The sequence below is a fragment of the Terrapene carolina genome, unplaced genomic scaffold (assembly GCF_002925995.2).
Source record: "Terrapene carolina triunguis isolate 2854851 unplaced genomic scaffold, T_m_triunguis-2.0 Scaffold113, whole genome shotgun sequence".
Classification (NCBI taxonomy): Eukaryota; Metazoa; Chordata; order Testudines; family Emydidae; genus Terrapene; species Terrapene triunguis.
Window position 1 is genome coordinate 10,966,542 of NW_020664464.1, and position 24,715 is coordinate 10,991,256.

At 41.7% G+C, this 24,715-nt stretch overlaps 1 protein-coding gene across 1 annotated transcript in view; it reads left to right on the top strand.

Moving 5' to 3' along the window:
* Positions 1 to 17,530, top strand: part of TRPM6 (transient receptor potential cation channel subfamily M member 6) — a 123,544-nt gene extending 106,014 nt beyond the window's left edge. The window contains exons 35-40 of the mRNA XM_026652362.1: positions 2,056 to 2,342; positions 2,588 to 2,670; positions 6,253 to 6,458; positions 8,556 to 8,607; positions 15,805 to 15,911; positions 17,406 to 17,530. Of these exons, the coding sequence (XP_026508147.1) occupies positions 2,056 to 2,342; positions 2,588 to 2,670; positions 6,253 to 6,458; positions 8,556 to 8,607; positions 15,805 to 15,911; positions 17,406 to 17,530 (860 nt within the window). The remainder of the gene's footprint in view (positions 1 to 2,055; positions 2,343 to 2,587; positions 2,671 to 6,252; positions 6,459 to 8,555; positions 8,608 to 15,804; positions 15,912 to 17,405) is intronic.
* Positions 17,531 to 24,715: the final 7,185 nt, after the last annotated feature.

The following is a 24,715-nucleotide window of genomic DNA, read 5'->3' on the forward strand; positions in this document are numbered from 1 at the left end:
CTCAGGCTTTGTGGTTCGCAGTGTTGTTCCAGTGATTTTTCTAGGTGCCTAAAAGTTAGGCATTGCAATGCTGAGTGTTGCAAAAGTTCCTTTGTGGATCCAGGTCCTTCTTCCAGGCCACTTCGTGAGACAAGACTCTCCTGTGCCGGGTGCTCCGAGACTGAAACCTACTGTGCTAGCTCATGTCTCTCCTACAAGTCTCCCCTTTCCTCTTGGCTTCTCTTCACCCATGATTTGTGTGGCTTTTTTTATATGGTTTTTAAATCCACCCTCCACTTGCGGAGTTCCTTTGTGTGGAGAGAATTCCAAACAATAAAACTGATAGATACATAACTTGAAGGATTTTTATTCTTTTATCCATTTTATTAGCAGTTCCTATTTTATTAAGGAAATAGTGCAGTATTCTACAGTAATCACCCTCCAAACACTGCCACATCTTGATAAAACTTAGGGCCTGATTCTCCACGCTCTTAAATTGGTTCAACTTTAACAGAGCTGATATAAGATCTGTGTAATGGAGTGGAGAATCAGACCTCTCGTGTCTGGGACCATTACTACAGAATATGTCCATTGGATGTTGTATAAAATGCTTAAACATTTACAAGTACCATTTCTATGTCTTAATTATTCTATCAATAATTCTGGTCAGTATTCTATTCAGTTGAACATTTGTACACAGTGGGCCTGATTTTCAGCCTGGCTCATACCTGACCTCCTTTGTGGCACCTGTAATTATTTGTGTATCCAGGCAATGTTAGATATGAAGTACCTGAAGGTGCTCACGGATCAGGTGCTTGTATGTCTATATTACATCAACTGACTTTGCAAATAATCTCAGTCACAAAAAGGGAGGGCAGGCTTTAAAACTCTGGCCTGTTATATTAGTTTATCGAAGATAATAATGAATAGTTTTCCCCTGTCAGAGGCAGAATACTGTTTAACTACATAGTGAGACAGAGTGTAAGATTGAGCTGAATCTCATCAGATGCCTTCTGCATGCAAAATGATAGAATTTCTGAAATTTTGTGCAATAGAGATCACACAGGAATTTCCAGGAACAAGGTCAAATTCTTAATTTAAAATAGTAAACTTAAATCTCCATGCTTATTTGTCTTAATTTCTTCTCATTACCCTTAGTTTATATTAAAACAGAACCCTAAATATTATAGGAAAGCTGATGTTCTTTCTAGATTCGGAGGACTCACTTGTTCCCAGCTGTGTGTGTTAGTTTGGGCCAGACTCTGCTTCTCTTGCTCATGTTGATTAGTGTCTGATTTCTCAAATAACCCAGTTGAAATCTATGGGGCTGTCATGGATCAAAGTGCTACTCAGTGTGAGTAAGGGCGGCAAAATCCAGCCATTAGCTTTTACAATTGTCATGAAGATAAAGGTGTTACTTCTTACAAGCAAGCAAGACCAAAAGGGAAAAACGGTATGAGTAGTATCGATTTTAATTGTTTTCTGTAAGATAAAAAAATCTTGCTAAATAATCTTCTTTTGTACAAATACAGACTGAGAGAGAGAGAGAGTCTCAGCATATTTTTATTTAATTTCAGTTCAACCAATTATAGATAAGAGATTGGTGTTTAAAAGCAAATATTTAGACCCAATCATCCCTAAAATCCAGTAAGTCTGCTGACACTGAGAAAAGCCACTGAAAAGAAGAAAATGACCACAATTGTATTCAGTAAGATCCACTGGTTTAAATCAACGCAGTTTGCTTGTATTGAAGCACTCCTGAAGGCTGGAATTCATCCCTATGAAGAAGGCCAGTATAAACTCTATGTACCATATATATCCTCAAAATAGAGAGACAATGTAATTTAAGGGGTCCATAGTTGTTGTGCTGGCCCTCTGAACAGGGTTGAACATCACCTTAGTGAACAATAGAAGATTTGGATGATATTTCAGGAATATGGTAGCATAGTGGAAGCCCATATTGTTAAGTACTGTAAAGTGAGAAAGTTATATGCTATTTTAGGGGAAGAAAGGTAAGTCTCAAATGGTGTTGCTGTGATTTGTGATATTTATAAATAAAACTTCTTTTGACCTCAGCTGGAGAGGAGGTGACAATCTATAGGTTAGAAGAGAGTTCGCCTATGAACCTAGATAAAAGCATGTCGTCCTGGTCACAGCGTGGGATGGCTGCAATGATCCAGGTCTTGTCCCAAGAGGAGATGGATGGAGGTCTCCGGAGAGCCATGAAGGTCATTTGTACCTGGTCTGAGAATGATGTATTGAAGTTGGGACAAGTCTTCATTGTGAAGTCGTTTCTTCCTGAAGTGGTTCAGACATGGCAGACGATCTTTCAGGAGGGTACAGTGCTACATCTCTGCCTGAGGGTAAGTATAAACCTGCAGGGAAACTGTCCAGCCCAGTTTGGCAGGTATGAAATGGTTTGGTACATGTAAACATTTCCAGCCTGGAGTGACTTGCTGTTTAATTATTGTTACTATCTTATTGGAGAGAGGGGTGTGGAAAAATCCATCTCCTATTTACGATTAGTAAGGAACACTCCCTTTATATATTCTGGCCTTTCTTTATAGGCTTATATAAAAGTAATATCTATAAATGTGTTTTTGTTTAGGAAATACAACAACAAAGGGCTGCTCAGAAGCTGATATATACCTTCAACCAACTGAAGCCACATAGCATTCCATATACCCCAAGGTAGGGAAACTGCCTTTCAAGAGTGAGGTGGAAAAGACTAAATACAACCTTCTGCAATATTTGGGTGCTGGGGGCAGGGGTTTTTCAGCGAGACCTCTCAAGTAGGGAACTTATTACCCTTCTCTGTGATCTGACGAAGCCCAGCTTTGTTGACTGTCTTTCAAGGCCTATTTTTTCTGTGTAGTTTTTATGGAGGGGGTAGGTTGATAACATCTGACTGGGTGGGTGAGGGAATTTTGGGGAAATATAAAGGATTTGGTGGAGTGCATTAACTGGGGCAGATCAGGGAGGCTTTTTTAATAGATGTCTATCAAAAAGAAATTGTGTCCATGCTTTTAATATTTGTAAAGTGTATAGAGCTTATGCCTGGCATTAATTAAACTGAAATAAATAAATAAAATAAATATACATGAATTAGAGACATTGCAGAATTTTTCTAAGTGTGTCTGTTGCTTGATGGTGTTGAAGAAGTTTGTGAAAGAAAGGTCTGAAGCAAAGTCCATTGAAAAATAATTGGAAAGACCGTCATTGACTTCAGTGGCCTTTGGAAAATCCCTTACTGAGCAAAAAGGAAAGCAAAGTGTTAGTGAGAGAACAGCTGGTCTCCAGTTCTGCTGAGCATGCTGCTCTGAGATGTAGCTGCTTTAGTGGGGGGGGAAAAATCCTTTCAGGGTTGTGAACTAGTTTCCAGTGGTCTGAAGAGAGAGTGCATGTAAAGAATCGCTTATATTTTGAACATCCCCATAGATCTGTATTCAGATGGTAAAGCAGATCAATGTTTGCTACTGAGTCCTTACAGTAAAGTTTTACTGTTTCTTTTACAAGGAACTTTACAGAGTATGACAGGAAACATAAGGCCTTCTGCTAATCAAAGTTTTATCAAAGTGAAAATGGCTTTCCACTTCAGAAAAGCAAAACCTTATGTTTAGGAGGGATAAGCAGGTCTGGATTGGAAAGTATGAGGGCCCAGATGTTTGAAGACCCTTAGGGCATATATTTTGTTATGTGCACCAATATTTTTCCTTCTGTTTTGGACACAGCCCTGTTTTTTCTATACCATCTCTAGAAATGCCACTATTAAAACTTGTGCTTCTGTGGGAATGATGACCTCATGTGTATTACAATCTATGAATATATGTAAGGCCTGATCTAGAGCCTATTGAAGTCAGTGGGAGTCTTTCTATTTAATTCAGTGGGCATGGATATGATCTCTTTGTATTACATCATTAGTACATCAGGGGTGAATATGCACCATCAGATGTGGAAACCATGAGCATTTGATCTTGTCCCAAAAACATTCCCATTACCCAGTACCCGGAAATACTCTTGCTTGTTCAGTAGCAGCCACACTTCTACACAAGCCAGTTCTGTCTCACTGTATGCTGTTTTTTAGTTACTTAGCTTTATGAGCATATTTTTTCCCTTTAGGAAATGTAGAACTGTGGTTCAGTATTTGGGGTCGGGAAGGAATTTTCAAATTTGCAGAGATCCTGGAGGGTTTTTTGCCTTCCTCTGTAGAGTGGGACATAGGTCACTTGCTCATTTGAACTATGATAAATGGTGGATTCTCTGTAACTTGACGTCTGTAAGTCTAGATTTGAGGACATCAGTAACTCAGCCAGAGGTTATGGGCCGACTACAGGAGTGGGTGGGTGAGGTTCTGTGTCCTGTGATATGCAGGAGGTCAGACTAGATTAGTGGCTCTTTAATCTTTCCACACTACTGTACCCCTTTCAGGAGTCTGATTTGTCTTGCGTACCCCCAAGTTTCACCTCACTTTAAAAATACTTGCTTACAAAATCAGACATAAAAATACAAAAAGTGTCACAGCACACTATTACTGAAAAACTGCTTACTTTCTCATTTTTACCATATAATTATAAAATAAATCAATTGGAATATAAATATTATACTTACACTTCAGTATATACTATATAGAGCAGTATAAACAAGTCATTGTCTGTATGAAATTTTAGTTTGTACTGACTTTGCTAGTGCTTTTTATGTAGCCTGTTGTAAAACTAGCCAAATATCTAGATGAGTTGATGTACCCCCTGGAAAAATTGTGCATACCCCCAGGGATACGTGTACCCCAAATTCAGAACCACTGGACTAGATGTTCATGATGGTCCCTTCTGGCCTTAAAGTCTATGAATATTCTCCCTGTTCACCCCATTACTTAGATGCTGTGGCATCTGTGAGCATTACTGCTCACTGGATATCTTTAGACTGGCTTATTTTGAGGAAAGTTTTTGAGTTTGAGAGGAACCCAGCCCCTCAAAAAGACAACCCCCCCCAAAACTGCAAAAACAAAACAGTTTTTTCCCCCCCTCACAATAATAAACTGCATACATAAATTTACTGCTTCCTTTCTGCAGAAGAAAGGAAGATTTGAGCCATCTTAACTGAGAGAACCTAGATACTAAATATCCTCTCACATTAGTTTTACACAGGGATAAACCCCAATTCCACTGACTTTAGTGGAGTTTCTCTTGATTTACACTGAGTAGATTATCAGGTGTAACATAGTGCATCCTATGAGCCCAAGTGTGCCTTATAAAAATGAGGATTTTTTTTTTGTTATTTTGGAGAATATCATCAGGCAGGGGAAGGAGTGCAACTTTGCACCTCTTTTACAAAATGGTGTGTGATGGTAAATTAACTTTCCAAAGGGGTCCTGACTTAGCATTTTATAGCACTTGTTGTTCAAGGGCATTTCTTTAATTAATCTTAAAGATTTCAGTCCATCTATTTAAACTATGCTTGCACTACGAGGTAGGGGAGTGATTCCCCTGCTTGAGAACACATACTTGTGTTCGCTCTCCACGAACAAGAGCAAGTGTAAATAGGAGTGTTGCTGTGATAGCATGCGTAGCGGCAATGGAGGCATGGCTTAACTGTGCCAAGTACAAACCTGCCTGAAACTTGGCCTGTGCCTCCACTGCTGCTACCCGTGCTAATGCAGCTACACTGCTATTTATACTTGTGCTAGATCAATGAGAGCTAGTGCAAGTACACCTTACTCCGATATAATGCGACCCGATAGAACATGAATTCGGATATAACGCGGTAAGGCAGCGCTCCGGAGGGGCGGGGCTGCGTGCTCCAGCGGATCAAAGCAAGTTCGCTATAACACGGTTTCACCTATAACGCGGTAAAAAATTTTGGCTCCCGAGGACAGCGTTACATCGGGGTAGAGGTGTATGTGAATAGGGGAATAACGCCCTTAGCTCGTAGCCTAGACGTTGCTGTAGAGATTAGCTAGTGTAACAATGGCATTTCCTGGTTTACTCAGCATACGCTTCTTGTTCACTGACACTCCTGTCCACAGAAGGGCTTTGTTTTGAGATCATTCTCTGAAATGTCTTCTCCAGTAGGTTACATCTCTCAGGAATGACTCCCTGCTATCTACCATTTGTTATCTTCTGCGGCTGAAAGTTTTCTAAGAGGCTTGAAGTTTGTAAGTGGTGGAGTAGTGTCCCACTTTTCAGTATATTTGCTTTGTTCCGTAATAATTGTGACCTGACTGTGAGGACACTCATCATCCTGCCAGCTCCTGACTGACAGCATTTTTACCCACAGGTTTCTGGAGGTTTTTTTAATATATTGCCATTCAGCCAATCAGTGGCTCACCATAGAGAAGTACATGACGGGTGAGTTCTGCAAGTACAACAACAACAACGGGGATGAGATTTCCCCCAGCAATTTGCTGGAAGAGATGATGTTGGCCTTCTCTCACTGGACCTACGAGTACACCCGAGGGGAGCTCCTTGTCCTGGATTTGCAAGGTGACTGCCAAAATGCAACAGTTTATTATATAACTTAGAGATGCCACTAAGAAAACAACATTGAATTCAACTTAGAGAAAAAGAGACAAATTCTGCTCCTGTTTACACCCATGAAAATCCTGAGCAATTCCAAAGACATCCATGGAGTTACTCTGAATTTATATAGGTGTAAATGAGAACAGTATCTGGCCCTATATATCTAGTTTAGGTGTACAAGCACCGTGTACTAAAACAGTGCACAGTAACATTTCAATTAGCTGTATAAAAACCACTTCACATGTTAATGTTGATGAAGATTGTTAAATATTTGTAACAAAAACACATTTTTCTCATCGGAAGGCTGAAAACTGGCATCAGTTGTTTATATTTTTCATTAATAAAACTGTAAACAGTTTAAGCTGCAGTTCTGAGAACTATTCACAGAGCCAGGTGGCCCCTCAAAAGAGCACAGAGTGTGGTATGATCACTTTACAATACATGTGTAAAGGGGAACATGGTATATTTAAAAAAATAAACATTTGACTGTGTACAGAAAATGAACACCATCCATCAAGCAGTTTAAACATCATTGGCTCTCATTCCTGTCAAGGGCAATTTGTGCTGCTAGACATAGGCTTATCATATTTACATTTTACAGCATTCAGAAACTGTGAATTACAGTAAGACTTCCTGGTCAAGTGAAATCAACCGTTAAATCCATGCTGGCCTTCATCGGATTTTATCTTCACATTAAGAAATATAAAAAGACTTTGTGTATCTTTGTTACAACATATTGGAACTGAGCCACACTTCCTCCCTTATTTTTAAAACTTGGTTTAGTATAGTACTCCTGAAATTGACAGACCAGTACCACTGGCTTGAGCCTGGAAAAGGGAAGTATGTGCGTAAATCTTTGCAGAACTGAGGCCCTCATTTCCATCCCAACCCAGGAAAGAGAAGTGTGAAAAAAATGGAGTAAAATTATTTACAAAATTCTTTTAAACCTCAGAAAAGGTCTGACTCAGGCATGGGTCAGCGTTCGGGTTGTCCATACTGATTGGCTGTCCCAAAACTGGAGCTCTGTAATCACAGCACAAAATCTGTTCCAGTTGGAATTCCAGGTGGACAAGTCTGTCTATTGGAGACCTGCAACTAAAGGGGTGTGTGTGTGTGTGTGTGTGTGTGTCTCAAAATCTCTCTCTCACACACCTAATATCTATAACTATATTTATTATACTTTTATTTAAATATATTCTGTATTAACAAAGACCCATTGTCATTGGAACGTGTTACAAATTTTCAGGTGTTTTAACATACGGTGAGCACAATAGTTATAGCTGTTCTTTACCTATCTACCTGTATCCATTGCAGCACATGAGTTCATCACTAATGGACCATGGGAATTAAAATAATTGGATGCTAATGTTCATGGAAGTTTTCCTGTACATCAGCAGCCCAATCATTTACTCAGATATAAGGCAATGACTTTTTAAAGTAGAATCCCATAAGCCCTAATGGGGCATTGGTTAGAGGAGAGGAGTTTAGCACAAAGGAATCTGTTCTTCCATTCATTTACCACAAAACGCCTATTAGCACTTATTGGAGTTACCTATCTAACTCTACTGTAACCACCACCAAAGGGGAGAATAGACCCCAGCATCCTCACATCACAACATCTAAATAAAGGGACATATTCTGATACCCTTGCTCACCTTGAATAGCACTTTTCCCCTGAGTGGTCCTAATAAAATCAACAGGATTTTAATAATGAAATAAGGTGCTATTCAACATGAGTACAGGCCTCAGGATCTTGCCTCATTTTACTGTAGTTACAACAGTTTTGGCAACTCTTTCCACGGTTTCATAGTATAGAGCCATTTGGGTAAGTTTCTAGCCTATCCATTCATAAATCCACGAGCATGTAATATCAGAAATGGGGTGAGAACAATTAGCATTTGTTTGTCTATTTTTAACAAATAGTACAGCATTTTATTTTTAACTTAAGTGTAAATTTAGAGTCTACAGAGGAAATTGATATTTACATTGGTTATGATTTTATAACATGATATTTAAAAAAAACAATCTTTGCTTGTAACACTCTCTTCTAATTTACTGTAGGTGTTGGGGAAAACCTGACAGATCCATCTGTTATTAAACCTGAAGGCAAGCAGTAAGTTTGTCATTTTATTAGCTGTCATTTCAGAACATGGTGTGTTTGATGTAATTCACTTCAGACAATTGATAGCTAATGGTATATTTTATGTGGATATTTACATTCTCAATGAGCGTTTTTGATTTTTTTTTTTTTTTTTTAGTCAGGAGTTAAATACTTGATTTGAATGTAGTAGTGCTGTTTTTTTCCAGATGGTGTAGTTCCAAATTAATAATTATACGTGATATAGGAGAATGGGGAGGGGTCTAGGCACACAAGATTTCTGGCTTCACAACAGGATTGATAATAGTGCTTTTTATATAAACAACACTTCATATACAATGGCTCTGATCCATGTGGGGAGACAAAATGGTTTTGTTTCTGGCCTGGGGTGTACAGGAGGTCATACTAGATGATCTAATGGCCCCTTCTGACCTTAAATTATGACACTTGGGGCTTGTCTACATGAACGCTGAGTTCACAGCAAGCTGGGGTGTGAATATACTGCATACTAACTGTTCATGTGGACCCTGATAATGTGCACCAAAAGTTTGTTAGTGCACTTTAATCTACTCCTGTTTCAAAGCGGAGAAGATCAGGGCATACTACTATTATATTGTTAGGTCCCACGGAATCAGTTAGTGCAAGTCAGGGGTATATTCACACCCCAGCTTCGTGTGAACTAAATGTTTGTGTGAACAAGCCCTTAATCCTGCACGGAGGTCCCAGGTCAGTGGGGCTCCACACACACAGACGACTCTTACTGTATGGATCAGAGTGTCGGATCAAGTCTTGTCTCCAGTTAGATGTCACAGCACCCTAAGTACTAGGTACATATCATTAACCCAATTTCACAAAAGGGGAAACAAGTTCAGAAATATTAAATGACTTGCCCAGGACACAGAACAAGTCAATTCCAGAATTGGGAGTAAAAACTTGATCTCCTGTCTCCAAAATGACTATTATTACTAATATTATTTGTATTATCAAGAACATTAGTAATTAATAAACATTTGCACAATATTAATAAGTAATTACTATCACATGTTGATTATAGATACTATAGATGTATTATTGCAAATATGTGCTAGATGTTTCACAACAAATATAAGACAATCTACTTTTGACCCCTCATACTGGCCTTACTTGGGGCCACAGGACCCATACGCACAGTACCCAGAGTCCGTATGAGTCAATAGGGAGTCTTGCCATCCCTCCCCTCCCAGAGGTCAAAGGGAAACTCCTGAGCCTATGGAAGAAGAGGACGATGAAGTGGTTGCTCCAGTCTCGCTGTCTCTTCCTGATGACCACAGACAATTCCAAGAGCTGGTTCAGAGTGTGGCAGAAGAGCTGTAAATGCTCTTAGAGAAAGCCCAGGACTTGCAACACAACTCCCGTTTGGTCTAGCAACTACACCCAGCATCTTTACAAAATTATTTTCTGTAGTAGCCACACAATTTAGACTGGGTGGTTCTACCATCTTCCAGTGTCTAGATGATTGGTTTCTTACAGACAGGACATATTCAGAAGTCATAACATCAGCCTCATCGCTGCTCCATCTCCTAGAATCCCTGGGAATCTCTGTGAACATGCAAAAGTCTATCCTGGCTCTGGCTCAGACTAGAGATTTCATAGGAGTGACCTTAGATTCAAAACGAGGGCTCAGCTCCCGATGGACAGATTCCAAGTCATGGGCAACCCAATAAATCAGGTTATGCACAATCACAATCCTCTGACATTGGTCTGGATTTACCTTACTCTCCTAGGTCACATGCCATCATCTACTTACGTACTGCTGTTCATCCACCTCCATGCCTGTACGCTTGGCTTCAAACAGTATGTATACTGAACAAACACAGCATGAACACTGTAGTGATAATCCCCAATAAGATAAGGGCCTCTCTGATTTGGTGGAAAGATTCTGCACACGTATGCATGGACATTCCTTTCCTATCCTCCACACCCAACAGGACAATAATCACAGCTGCCTGCTTGTTAGGTTGGGGGATGCACATGGACAGTCACATAGCACAGGGCACTTGGATGGCCTAGGAACCAGAATGCACATAAATCTCGTGGAATGCAGAGCAGTCGGAGAAGCATGCAGGGCATTCTTACCATTAATCCAATCTTACGTTCTCTCATAATGTCAGACAATATGACAACCATATTCTACATAAACAAACAGGGAGGAGTAAGTTGCATTCCCTTGTGTATAGAAGTGGTCAATGTATGGAACTGGAAGAATCACAATCACCCTATCAGCAGCGTACCATCCTGGAGCCCAAAATTCACTGGCGGACAGCGTCAGCAGGTACTTTGCCACTGATCATGAATGGGTGTCACACAGCTCTGTGGTAAACAGCATCTTTGCTCAGGGGGAGCCTACCTGGGACCTGCTCCCAGACACATGGGAAGTACAGCACATACTGTTCCAAAGGAGTTCAGGGCCAGTTCTTCAGAGGTGATGCTGTCCTACTTCTTTGGGTAGACCATTTGAACTATGCCTTTCCTCTTATACCGCTACATCCTCAAGTTTTGCGGAAGATTTGACGGTACAGAGCATGAGCCATTCTCATTGTGTTCAAATGGCCTGAACTGTTCTGCTTCCCAGGTCTCCTGCGTATGCCAGCCCAGCCATTCATCCCTTCCAGGTCCTCTTGACTCATGATCACGGGTTGGTATTTGGATGGGTGTTGGATCTAGAACATTCCTATTCAGAAACTGTGCAAGCCATTCTCACTAAAGCAGAAAGGACTCCACCAGAAAACGTTCTCTAGCCAAGTGGAAGCATTTTTCTGTCTGGGCCCAACACCACAGTATGTCTCCTGATAAAATAGGTAGTCCTGATATCTTTGATTACTTCCTTACACTCAAGAAGATGGGTCTTTCCCTTAGCTCGATGAGGGTTTTCCCATAGGTAATCAGCTCATGTCACCCTCCAAAAGATGACTCTCTGTATCTATCCAATCACCTCCAGGTTCTAAAAGTGTTTAATTAGAACTTTCCCACCAACAAGAAAACTAACCCTCAATGGGACCTTAATTTAGTACTTTCAACACTTATCAAGCCACCTTTCAACCCCCTGGCTACCTGTTCAATGCTTCATCTGTCTATGAAGGTTGCTTTCCTCATTGCCATCACCTTGGCCAGGCAGGTAGGTGAACTGGGGTTCCTAATGGCAGATCCTCATTACACACTATTGGATAAAGACAAAGTCTTGCTATGACTACATCCAAAATTTACCCCTACAGTAGTTTTGGAATTTCACATAAACCAGACTATCCACTTACTTCTGTTCTTCCCAAAACCCCACGCTGCCAGCAAAGGAAAAGACTTCATTCCCTTAATGTGAGATGATCATTGGCATTTTACCTATAGAGAAGAAAACAGATCGGAAAGTCACCCCGGCAGTTTGTTGCCATAGTGGAATGAACGCAGTGGTTCTACAAACAACCAGACCTCCTCCATCATCATGCCCTCCTTCTCGCGGAGTACTGCTTGTCAGTCACCCACAGTGGAATACACATAGGGATGAGCACTCAAAGAAGAAAGGGAAGTTACGTACCCTTCGTAACCAGAGTTCTTCGAGATGTGTGGTCCCTATCTGTATTCCACTATGTGCCCTCCTTCCTCTCTGCTAAGGATCATCTCTGATTTGTGGTAAGAGGAGGAACTGGTGAGGAGTTGATCCACTTTTCCCTTACACAATCAGCACAGAGCATCAGCAAGGGCATGGACCAATGGATACTACAGTCTCAGGCACATGGAATGCATGTGTACCCACAGTGGAATACAGATAGGAACCACACATCTTGAAGAACTTCAGTTATGAAGGGTTAAGTACCTTCCATCATTTCTGGGCACTTAAAGCATTACACCCAGATTAATAAAAATGAGTTATATAGTTTGCATTTAAAGGTTAAATCAAATCCTTTTCGTTTGCTCTGTCATCTCCAAAAATAGCCAGGTATTCGATTTGCTAGCTAAAGATGAGTTATAGCAGACACTGATTAATGAAGCAAAAAACCCAGCTTGCGCTTCATGTGTTAGGGAAAATCTTAAGAACTGCAAGAAGCAAAACAGTGTTGTTTTGACTTAGTGATCTGAGAGAATATAACAATGAAGCTACAGATGGAGCCTGTATGCAGCTAGCAATATACTTGTGTAAAGTGATCATTCCAGAGATATACTTCCTAAAAAAAAAAATCTTTAAAATGCACTCTTAACTTTCTCCTTCACTCACTCACCAGGGAAAAATTCCAGCAGTATCGGGGTCTGTTTTATGTTTTCATTTATCAATGACTTATTTCTCCAAAAATTGAATACTGCTTGAAAAGTTGCTAGCAAGACTCAAAGGCATGTCTTTGAGCTCACATTCTCTTAGATACCAGAAGAGAGTGGGTGACATCTGTCTGATGGGGCTGATGCATATTTTATTACTACTAATAATCATTATAATTATTATTAATGTGTTGTTTCTTTAGTTCCATTGATTCTGGGGTTCATTTTTAAAGTAATTTGTGTGGGAGATTTATGCCATTATCGCATAATGGGTCTTTTCTCTCATGCATTCTACCATTACCTTTAAAATGGAGTTTTTAATGTCAAGACCCACCCCCCTATGATGGTCTGATGCTATTTCTCACAACAGTTCTGTAGTTTTCTATACACTAGTTCAGTGATTACAATTACAGAAGTATTTAGAAAGGGTGGCCAATGCTAAACCCAGGACCAGATCTTTAGCTGCTGTAAATCAGCATAGCTTCATTGACTTCAACAGAGCTAAACTGATCAAAGTCAGCCAAGGATGTGACCCAGGTGTGCGGTACATGAGGTGTGCAGTGTGAAAATTGATACAGTTTGGATTCTAGCCCCAAATATAAATAGCTGAAACTTTATTGCCAGGAAAATACAGGGCCAGTGTCCAGACACAGTTTCAGTCCCTGCAATCTCATGTGTTTTCCTGTACACCAGAGCTCTGGGAGGCATTTTCTGATGAATAGTGCCTCCTGGTGCTCCTGACAGGATGTAACAATTGTCACTACCAACAGCACAAGGCTATGCCTGTAAGGCATGAGCAAGCACTGTAATTGCATCATGACAGCGATGCAGATTCAGAGGTGCTGTAAATAGGGGTTTATGTTTCGAGTTAGTAAATAAGGATGAGCCGCATTAGCCTGGCATAACTTACATACTGAGAGAGCTGACGAACAGGATTGTAGCAAGAAAAATATGCCACAGGAGGGTATCAAAAGATATAAGACAAAGAAGATGGCTGTGGTTAGAGGCAGTAGGAGTTAGAAGAACTCCCACTATCTCCATGCAGATGCCCAGGTAGGTGGTTGGGGCACCAGCAAGCAGAGGTGTCTGAAGGGCCATCAGCATGTGTCTGAAGGGCCAAAATAAAACTTTTGTAGTGCATTTGTACAGAACTGGGCTTCCCAATGATGTGCTGGACAGGCCATCTACATGGATTGAATACAGGACCTCCAGTTCCAGAAGCATGAGCCGGTATAGCTTGAGCTGACAGACGAGGTCCATTAGTTCAGAGGCAGCTGAGACTCCTCAACTTTTTTGTGGTCTAGGCACTGGGGGCGGGGGGGAGGGGGATGGGACAGGACGGGCAGATTCACATTGCATTAGCACAGGCATGCTGCTTTACTTACAAGAGTGCCTTGTTGGCACTTTACCAGATTGGACCAAAAGCCAGAAATGACTACCACGTACCATGTTATTTAATACTATGCAGCTTCTGCTCTACTTCTCTGACACTAAGGAGCCATAGAGGACACTAGAACGAGTCCTAGTTGTGTTATTTCCTTGAATGAGCCAGGGAACAGTCACTGCTTGTCAGCCAGACATTAAGTTATCAGGCCTTCCATTCTAGGTTTGGCGTATCTTCATTGTAGCCACTGTACTTCTCTCCAGCGGAAATGGAGATTCGTTATATATATATATAATGAATATCTATATATATATGAAAAGTCAATTTTTGTCCATGCCTTTTTTGAAAGCTGCTCTCCTTGGAGGTGATTGATGTGTTTTTGCATGGAGAGTAGAGATTTGTGAGAGTCAGATTCTTTTTTTCAGGCCTGCTTTTCTCAGCTATAATTGATTTCAGATTTTAAAATGTGTTGTTTCCACTCTGCATGTCATTAAAATAAAATATTAGCTTTCATAAAGTTTCTTTGGAAGTGTTCCTTGTGTGCTCTGTTCCGTGATGTCTAGAATGTCAATTAAATCCTCGAGAATAATGGTGGAGAAATATTAAAATTAATGAACACTGATCTTTCAGACTACATTAAGAATCTGTTATAATTATGCAGTTCTTCTAATACATGTCTGGTTTATCTTACTTCTATTTGTTATTTTGTCAGCTTCATCCAGAATATGCTGTATGCTTCCACAGATGAATTTAGTTACATTGCTGAATTGCCCAGAAAGTGTAGGAATACAGAAATGAGTACAGTTGGAAGCAGATAATTGAAGAGCCTTGTTTACTAGCAATGTACTGTATTCTTAACAGTCCTATACTTCTAACAGGTGTTGGCGTAAATAGAGCTCTGCTTGTTTTAGGAAACCTCTTTCTGTTTGCAAACGCTGGAACTGTATTTGTTTAAATGATCTGTTCCTAAATCCGGTCAAAGTTGCATTGAATTTGACCTCTTTGGTAGCTCCGGTTTATACCCTAATGTCTCCCACAATCCCGTTCATTCTGTAGGCCTGGAGAATACTTGGTGCAGCACAACCATGCTGGTTCTGTTGTGGGGTAGGTGGAGGAAGGTCCACACCAGGAGCCCATGCCCTCCGAGCAGCATAGAGCACAATTCTGTCAAAGTGTGTTAGTGGGGACTGAGTACATCCACCAGGGATTCCCCCAGTGGAGACGGAGCACAGTGGCCAATAGTATTGCTGGACCTCTGAGGTTACAGAAATAGCCAGGGAGTAACCTGGTACTCCTCCATAGGCTGAGTTGAAGGAGGATAACTTCATTAATCTCCCCAGTTGTGCACTGGAGACAAGGTTTGACCCCATTTATTTAAAAGGGTTTGATTGTACTTTGGTTTGTTACATAGAAAAATTGGTCTCACTGAATAACTTATCCCTGAAACAGCTCCACTACATTCTAAAGAGTAGAATTCCAGGGGGTAATGCATATAGAGCATCCTTTCTTTAACTTTCAGCTCACTGATATTCTGTTATTTCTTCCAGATCTGGAGGGATGGTGTTTGGACCAGCAAACCTAGGGGAACGTGCAATTAAAAACTTCATTGCAAAGCACCGTTGTAACTCCTGCTGCAGGAAGCTGAAACTTCCTGGTATGAACTGCAAGATTGTATATGTTTCTCAGCAAATCCATCTTAAGAACAATCTTCTGTCGAAGCTGGTATGGGTGGCATATTGGGCAATGGGCATACTGTTGTGACTTATTTCCAGTCCACGTCTAACTTTCTAACTGCAAAATAACGAAGGTCCTGAAATGACTAAGGACGGGTATTTACTTAGAGCTCTGGTCAGTTGTGATTAAGTAACACTGACACATTATCTTTTTCCTGAGTAAAGCTGATGATCTGGACCTCCCTTTTCGAGCACAGGTGAAGCTGCGCTGCACTGATTGGCACTCCATTTCCCTTTTCCTTTTGCCTGGCTATCACTTTTAAATTAGAAGCCATCAGTGAGAGGTCTGGAGTTCATGATGTGTAAACCCCTACCATTAAACACACATTCAATTATTTTCTTCTCCATGTAAAATAATAGATTACTTTCCAGTTGGATCAATACAGTTACCACAACAATAATCCTTAGTGTTTAAATAAGGATCTGAGGAACTCCGTAAAAATCAGCAATGCATCAGCCCACAGAGAGATCTCCGTGAGTCTTTCTCTTTTTCTTGCGGATGTTGCCTTCAAACCTGGCTCCATACATCACAGCTTTTGCTTTCCATATATTTGGAGCCACCAATCACATACATTATATTTATTAGAAATGTACTTTTCATTGTGATGCAGATCAGATCCGTTTTACGGGGCTCAGAGTGTCAAAACTAATTGCAGTTCTGGGTGAAAAGTGTTGTAATATGGTGTCGGATGAAAGAGAGAGAATTGCCATCTATGTATTTTTTTTCTAATGAAAAGTACTTTGATTTCAATAGCTGCCTCATTCTGAATCAGGAGTTGTAATATCTTTCAGATTGCTTGCCTCTGTGGCCAATGGATATTGGGATGGGGGAAGAAGGGGCAGGACTTGCAAATGATTAACTAGTAGTGTAGGACAGTGGAGAATACATTTGTGTAAGTTCCCCACCCCCTTCTGCCTCTGCATGGGTCGTCCTCTAGTGCATCCAGGGGCGGCTCCAGGCACCAGCGCAGCAAGCGTGTGCCTGGGGCAGCAAGCCGCGGGGGGCGGCCTGCCGGTTGCTGTGAGGGCGGCAGGCAGACGGCTTTCAGCAGCATGCCTGCGGTGGTAATTCGGCGGCGGGGACGTCGATGGCGGGGCACCGGCGGACCTCCCGCAGGCACGCCGCCAAATCCGTGTGGCCAGCGGACCACCCGCAGGCGCGCCGCCAAAAGCCGCCTGCCTGCCGTGCTTAGGGCGGCAAAAAACATAGCGCCACCCCTGAGTGCATCTCCTCCCACTCTGGTCTGACCTCTCTTAGGAAGAGTCAGGTCAGTGCAGCATCTCCCTCTCCCCCAATACACAATATAGGGTTCACGTGCCCCTTACTCTCACCCTCTGGATCTGGCTCATGCTTAGTCTGTGTATATTCTCCAAACAGTTACTGTCCATGTCACTGAATTTGTTTCCCCCCACAGATATGAGAAGAAATGATTACACCCCTGCAAGGCTCAATCCAGCTGTCAAAGTGGAGACAGAGGCAGGAGCAGAGAGTGCTGTTGCTACTGATGACAAGCCTCTGGAAAATTACACCCGTTTGTGAGCAAGCAGGATGACTTCTGGCCTTTTGAACACTGGAAAACACTCCTTACTTAGTTTTGCCACCTGTCAGTCTGAAAGGACAAAGTCTAGGGTATGTCTATACTGTAACCACAGGGTATGACTGTAGGTTGAATAGGCATTCCTGAACTAGCTCTAATGTAGGTCAGGCCCTGGAGCAGTGAAGGTGTGGCAGCAGGAGTTTCAGTGTGGCTTGTGTGAGCCTGCCTAGAACCCTGGGTAATTATTCATGGGGGAAGCTCACGCTACTGAGGGTTTACTGTTCTGGGACCCAAGCTAGCTAGATTAGATGGAGTATGTCTACTCAAGCTATAAGCACATCCTTTGATTAAAGTATAGACACACCCATAAATGCACAAGAGTGATATTGCTCCATCTTCCATAGCTGAATATCCTATAGGCAAGTGAGGCACATGTTTTCCAAAGGACATTCTTTAGTTACACACCTCAGTGCACTGAATCTTTTTGTACTTCGTTGTAATACTGATTAGTAAAGAGACTGGAACAGGGGGCTGCCTTACCTGCTAATAAAGTTCATTTGTACTTCAGTGCCTTAGCTGGAAATATGGTATGAAGCTGAAAGGTGTTTATGTTGGAAAATAAATGGGGCTGTTTTTTTAAAGCTGTATTTCCCCAAGTAGGAATTATATGGTGCTTATTTCCCTGCTACCTTACCTGATCCTGCTTTCAGTAAAACAATGTATGTATGCTTATGCATAAATAGTTCTATAGCCGTATAGATGGCTGCTATGTGTTCAGTGTGGAGAAACCTGGGAAAATGCTTTTTAGTGATTCTGTAGTGCAGTTTGGATGTAGTGATGGGCCATCTGAGAACAACGATAAAGATCCTCCAATGTATCTAGGTGCCTAAATCCCATGGGATTTAAGTGCTGAAATACCTCTGCGTATCTGAGCTCAAGAGTTTAAAAGTCATGTAAACAAAAGTCCTCATTCCGTGAGTTTGGGAGAGGACTGCCCTGTGCAATAAGGGCCCATTCCTGCATTCTTTTCACACCCCAAAATCCCATTAAAGGACAAACTGGCGGTGTAATGAAACTGCATGTCTTTCCAAATGTGAATAGGTGGGAAGGTGAATTCATCTGCTGCAAAAACACTATACTTTTTACAACCAAAATGTTTCAATTTTTAAATAGGATTTTGTCTTTCTTGAAAATGTCTGTAATTTGAAAAAAACCTCTCAATTCTTTAAGTTTTAAGATACAATAGAAAATTGAAAAGACCTAATGAATAATATAAAATTACACCTACTTGGGTGTTTAGTTGAATATTGTAGATACTTGGGTTTTCTCCCTTCATGTGATTGATAGGTGTATAGATACGTTTTCTTTTCGCTCTTTCCTACTGAGACCCAGTGTTAGATCAAAGACTTACGCTTGTGCTTAAATTGTGCAGTGTGATTTCAATGGAACTACTCACAGCAGGTACAAGTAAGTATTGCTTGACAGGATTGGGGCCGTAGTGACCCCAGTGTTGCACTACCTAAAATCTTTAACACATCCAATCAATTCCAAATCTTGCATTAGCTGATTTCTTCTTTTGTTGTAAATAGTTGATACTAGAAATGCCAAATTTTGGAACTTAAATTGATAGGAAACTTCAAAAGAATGAATCTTACCTTTCTATTTTTCTCTACACTATATTTTGTAGCTGCTGAACCACTCATTGCAGAAGTCATCATGAGACTTTGAGTGTCTGAGAGCTGCGAACAAAGACACTCTAGTTTACTCTGTGGAATATTATTGTAATGTCACGTGATTGCACCAGTAATTTTGTTTCCTTTCAGGCAGCATATCTTTCTGAATCATGCACTGAAGCGGACCATTACAGGCAGGGCCGGTGAAAGGATATTTTGTGCCCTAGGCGAAACTTCCACCTTGCGCCCCCCCCCCCCGCTCCCCCCCCCCCCCCCGGAGCATCGCTTATTAAAAACTTTCAAAAATGAATACTGCATAATGTGGCATTGTTCATTAGAATTAATACAAGGGGGTCAGAGAAGATGATTACAAGAGTCCCTTCTGGCCCTGAGAATGCCCCCAGTTCACAGGGTCTCTAAACGTTCCCAGGCTCTGAGTACTTCGCCCTCCGGAGGGGACCCAAGGGCAAGGAGGGCAGAGCTGGGCTCTCCCAGGGAGCAGGTGAGGATCTCCCTGGGGATCAGGGCCAGCTCCCTACATTGGCACAGTGCCACCGGGGGTGTGTGTCGGTGTTTGGAAGCGTCACCTGCGCCAGCCCTTTCCCCTCCGTCACGCTGCGGGATTTAATTTCACTTTCCCTCACCCCAGGAGGTGGCTGCGCCCAGCTCCAGGCGCGGCACGTTGGAGGGTGAAACTCACCTGAGCTCAGGACCGCATCCTGCCTCCCCCAACAGCTCTGTCCCTCGGCCGCAGCCTCCCACTGACCGTCCTGCGTGGTGCCCCTCACTGTGGGGGCGGGTTTCTTATGGAGGCCTTGCTCCCTGCCCTGCCCCACTCAGCTGATTCCCGTGACTCCGGACACCGCTTTTTGGCGCCCCCAAATCTTGGCGCCCTAGGCGGCCACTTAGTTTGCCTAGTGGTTACAGGTCAGTGCATAGCAAAGCTACCTGGTGTAATATCCTAACTCCATTGAAATCAAAAGGAATTTTGCCATTGACTTCAATAGGTTCAGGATTTCATCCTGGAAACCAGTGTTTTTCATTTATTGGGGCTCGATCTTGCTGCCATTGCAGTCTGGACAAAACTCCCATTAATTTCACTGAGAGCAGCATTGGGCCCCACTATGACTTGACATGAATTTGGTACATTTAGAGAATGTATATGTAGATGTAAGCAGGGTCTGAATGATTTTCTCCCCTGACAGCTAGCTGGGAGTGGGGAGAGACTTCAGGAGCAAACTGTATTTACATGAGCACACCCACTCTGCCTAGATATCCAGCAGATAGAGTGGTGTTGCTCAAAGTGATCAACTTTGGCTGGTGTTGGGTTAAAAATCACTTTAATACTAAATACAGGGGTAGTGAAAAGTTATCAGTATTGTTGTCTTTATTGTATGAATAAAGGGGAGCAGAACTGTACTTAACCTGTTCTGAATGAGGGGGTCACCCTCAGCTGAAAGGACCTTGTTAAGTCTGGGGCTCGAATGCCAGAGCCCGTGGAAGTAAGAGGGGTGGGGATAGGTGTCCAAGCCAGGAAGTGTGGACTCTCCCAAAGGTCCTCTTAAGAATTTGTGGCTTCTGAAAATTGAAGTAACTCTCATGAGTGGTTATAATTATGTGAACTGCAAATTGTTACTTGCTTATTATTTTCACATTACTTTTCAAATGTACATGCGTGCCCATGTAAATGTATATCAAAGTAATCATGGATTCTTTTAACAGTGCCCAAGAAAATCACGGATGTTTTTAAAGGCAGTTAATCTGAACACGTACAATGTCAAACTCTGCTTAATCTCAAATACTAATACTATAACCGCAATACAGTGCCTGCCTTTGCAACTGTTTGAGGCTGCATTTCCAACATAGTACTCATCTTTTCCATGTATGCACTGTAGTAAACTTTCAATAGCTATAGCTGTTAATTACTTTTACCTTAACTTAAAATACACATTTGAGAAGGGCTGATTTCCATTTCATATAGTTTTAAATCTGATATTTTGCTTAAAAATGTCATTTTCTGTCTCTTTTATAGTGTATAGTAAATTGTAATGAGAACAATTAGAGAATGTTTTTTTTTCTTTAATCCTCAGTGTCAATATCAACTATTTCTGAGATTTCCAGATTCTGCAAACTCCTGTTAACATTGTCCCATTAAAATCAATGTCAACACTCCGATTGACTTCAATGGGGACAGGGTCAGGCCCCTTATTAACAAGGATCATTCCTGTGCACAAAGAGTATGCAGGATTGGGCTTTTTTTCCTGGTTACTTAGTGCCAACCACTGCACAGTAAACAATTCATTTCAAGGCTTAGACGTGTCTGATTTTAAGTTTCAAGATTTGTTTTAGATTAAAAACACATTTGGGAGAGTGTTTACCTTGCTTGTGGGCTCAGGGCCAAATCCAACTCACCTTACTCACTCAGAAGCAGGATTTGGCCCTACATCGGAATTCATTACATAGAAGCATTTTTTTATAAATCAGAACCAAAGAATTTACAGGCACATATCAAAAATGTGAGTGAAAGACCCTTATTTTGGTAAGGAAGCAAGTTAAGATTACTCAAAGCTAAACGGTACACAATAGTCTCGGCAGCCATTGCCTTGGATACTTTTGCTTAAACATATGAGAAGTTTAAAGGTTTCAGACCTTGTTCTCAGGCAGTCTTTTCTCATGTGCTTTTGTAATGGTCATGGCATAGTCAGGGTGACTTCTTTTCTGTTGGTGAAAAAAGATAGGAGGGATATAAGATATATAATTTCCTATGAACATACTTATGGTTTTTGTGATTTTGTTGGTCTGGTTTATTCTGTTCTGAAAACAAATAAAACAGTTTCTTCATTGATAAATGTACAACCACAGACCATGTTTCTCAAAGGTAATGGAAACAGGCAGCAAGCTACATACAGAAAATAATGGGAAGTTATTTTTCACTTGGGAATTTAACCTTGGAATAATAAATAGATTTTATTTCTGTCTCTGTCATGTGCCTTTTAATCCCCCCCCCCATTCTAGTAATTCTTCTTTATACACCTGTGGTGACTGCTCCATCTAAACAAGTGGAAATTCTGTTTCCATTAGAATTCCACTATGTCTTTTTAGTTACAACCAGCGCTAGTGAATACAACTCAGTTCATAAAATAAGCCTCTGATTTTACACTTTATCTGCGTACATTTTTAACACATAAAAATCTTGGTAATCATTCTCTAAACGAAGAAACTGTTATAAACCAAACATGAATTAAATTGAAGTGACTGCATAATTCCTAAACCATAATTCTGGAGCTGTAGTATGAGTGGAACATAGAGCATTTGGTATAAATAAACACCTTTGGGCCAGATTCTCAGTTGATATAAATCACTGGAGTGCCATTGAAGTCAATTGGTTACGCTAATTTACATCATGAGAGAATCTGGCTTTAACGCTGTTTGTTGTTCTTAGAAGGGAGATGCAAAGAGGTATTTCAATTTGTGCCTTGACATGGTCATCCGGAATCTAAGGACTCTCTAGGACTCTGTGAGATGGGAGGGTCCCTGGAACGTCTACACTGCAAGTAGACATACCCTTAGCCTGAGCCCCATGGCACTGGCACGGGCTAGCTGCGAATGTCTAATTGCAGTGTAGACATATTGTTACGGGGAAGGAAAACTAATTGGCATTAGTTTATTTTTTCTCTCTCTCCAAACATGTTAAAAATAAATGATTTTCCTCCAGATTGTGTCATGTAGCCATGTAACAGAAAACCCTGAAGTTTAAAAAAAAAAAAAAGAAGAAAAACGCACTCAACAAACAAAACCAGCTACTCATTTCCATTAAAGGAAGCTTTTGACAGGCTTTTTATGTCAGGGATTTAGTTAGGAAGCTGAAACCTTCTATTTCTCAGTCTGTCACAGAACAGGGTCAATGCAGGGTCTTGACAATGCCCTGCCAGTCTGATGCAATCACAACTGGTAGGCTGGGGGGAGGGGAGAGCGGGTGGAGCAAGGATCAGAAAGAGGACTTTGACTTCCATAGCCATTCTACTCTTAGCTTTCAGGACTAAAACTGTAATCCTGCTGAGCTATTGCCAACTGTGTGTGTTGCCCTTGTGATCTGGGCTATGCACAACAAAGGGATTAAGGGAGTGTTAAATTAGAGAGTACTGGCTTGTGTATAATGCCGACACAGAACGTTTGTGTCATGCTAACATGCCTTCGGGATTGGAACAAGCAGATAAAGCAATGGTGACCTCCCCACTAATACTGGCAATTTACTATGGTAAATATATTGTATCAAAGAACCAGGAGAGAAGATATTGAATTCAGGTGAAAGAAAGGGACATACTGAAATACAGTATTAGTGTGGAGAGAGCAGAGAACTGGTTGTCTGGAACCTCTCGGTTTCTATCAGCAGCTGTAGTGTAACTATGAGACCACCTCCAACCGTAGGATTAGCAAAGTACCTTAGTATTGTTCTATTTGTGATATCTTGGACAATGCTATAGTCGATTAGGTCCAGATGCACAAAGGTACTTAGGTGCCTAATATCTGTTACAGCTTTCCCCCTATTCCATTTTGTTTCTTACAGCTGTCCCCTTACTCCATTTTGTTTTTGTTCTCCTCCTGTGGCCGCCCCTTCCTGGCTGTTAAGTTGTTTACCAGGGCCACTGCCCTTCTCAAAGGGAGGGCCCCTTAAGTTGTTTACCAAGAGCCATTGCCCTTCTCAAAGGGATGGCCACTTGTGCTGCGTGCTAAGTGGGACCACTGCCCTGTTCAAAGGGTTGGTCCTGTTATCACCTTGTTAAACCTGGGCTCGGTGTAGGGTAGGCAAAGTCCAGAGCTGCAAGACCTAATGTGTTTTTGAGATCCTGGGCATGAGTCATAGGCCTCATGTGCTTTTGAGTCCTGAGGTGGGAACTCACGCCTATGGTCCAGGACTCTGCCCAAGCACGTCTCTATGCTCACCTGCAGTTTTTCCCTGTATCTCCTCCCCTGTGACAGAAGGAGCCTATCAGGATTACTGGTGGGGAAACTGCCTGAGATTGCCTTTAAGAACAGGCATTTTTGAAACAAACATCAGAAAGGTTCCTGCATTGCTACCTGGTCTGATCAGCCAGGGGTTCTGGGGGGTCCTTTCTCTGCTCTCGTTTTATTTTTGAGCGTACCCCCATTTTTAACCCTCCCCCACGAAGAACGAATTGCTGCCTCAGAGACCTCCTGATTATCAAGACCGTACCGAGCCCTCCTTGCTTCTTCTGATGTTGTTGCTGCTTCTGCCTTTGCTGCTGCCTTGGGGACTGGTAAGAATCCCTCTATGAAACTTTCTATACTTTTATTACTTTAGCTGCTGGCTCTGTTTCCCCAGCACACAGACTCAAGCTAAACCTTGGTCTGTGTCTTAAAACCTCTCTTAAACTCCTTGGTCTGTATCTGTAATCTGTTTCTTGCTTTGCAGCGCCTTTGCTGCTAGAAATAAGCCTGTGCCTTCCTGGACTGTATCCTGGGCTGCCAGCTTGCAGCCACCCCCCCCCCCCC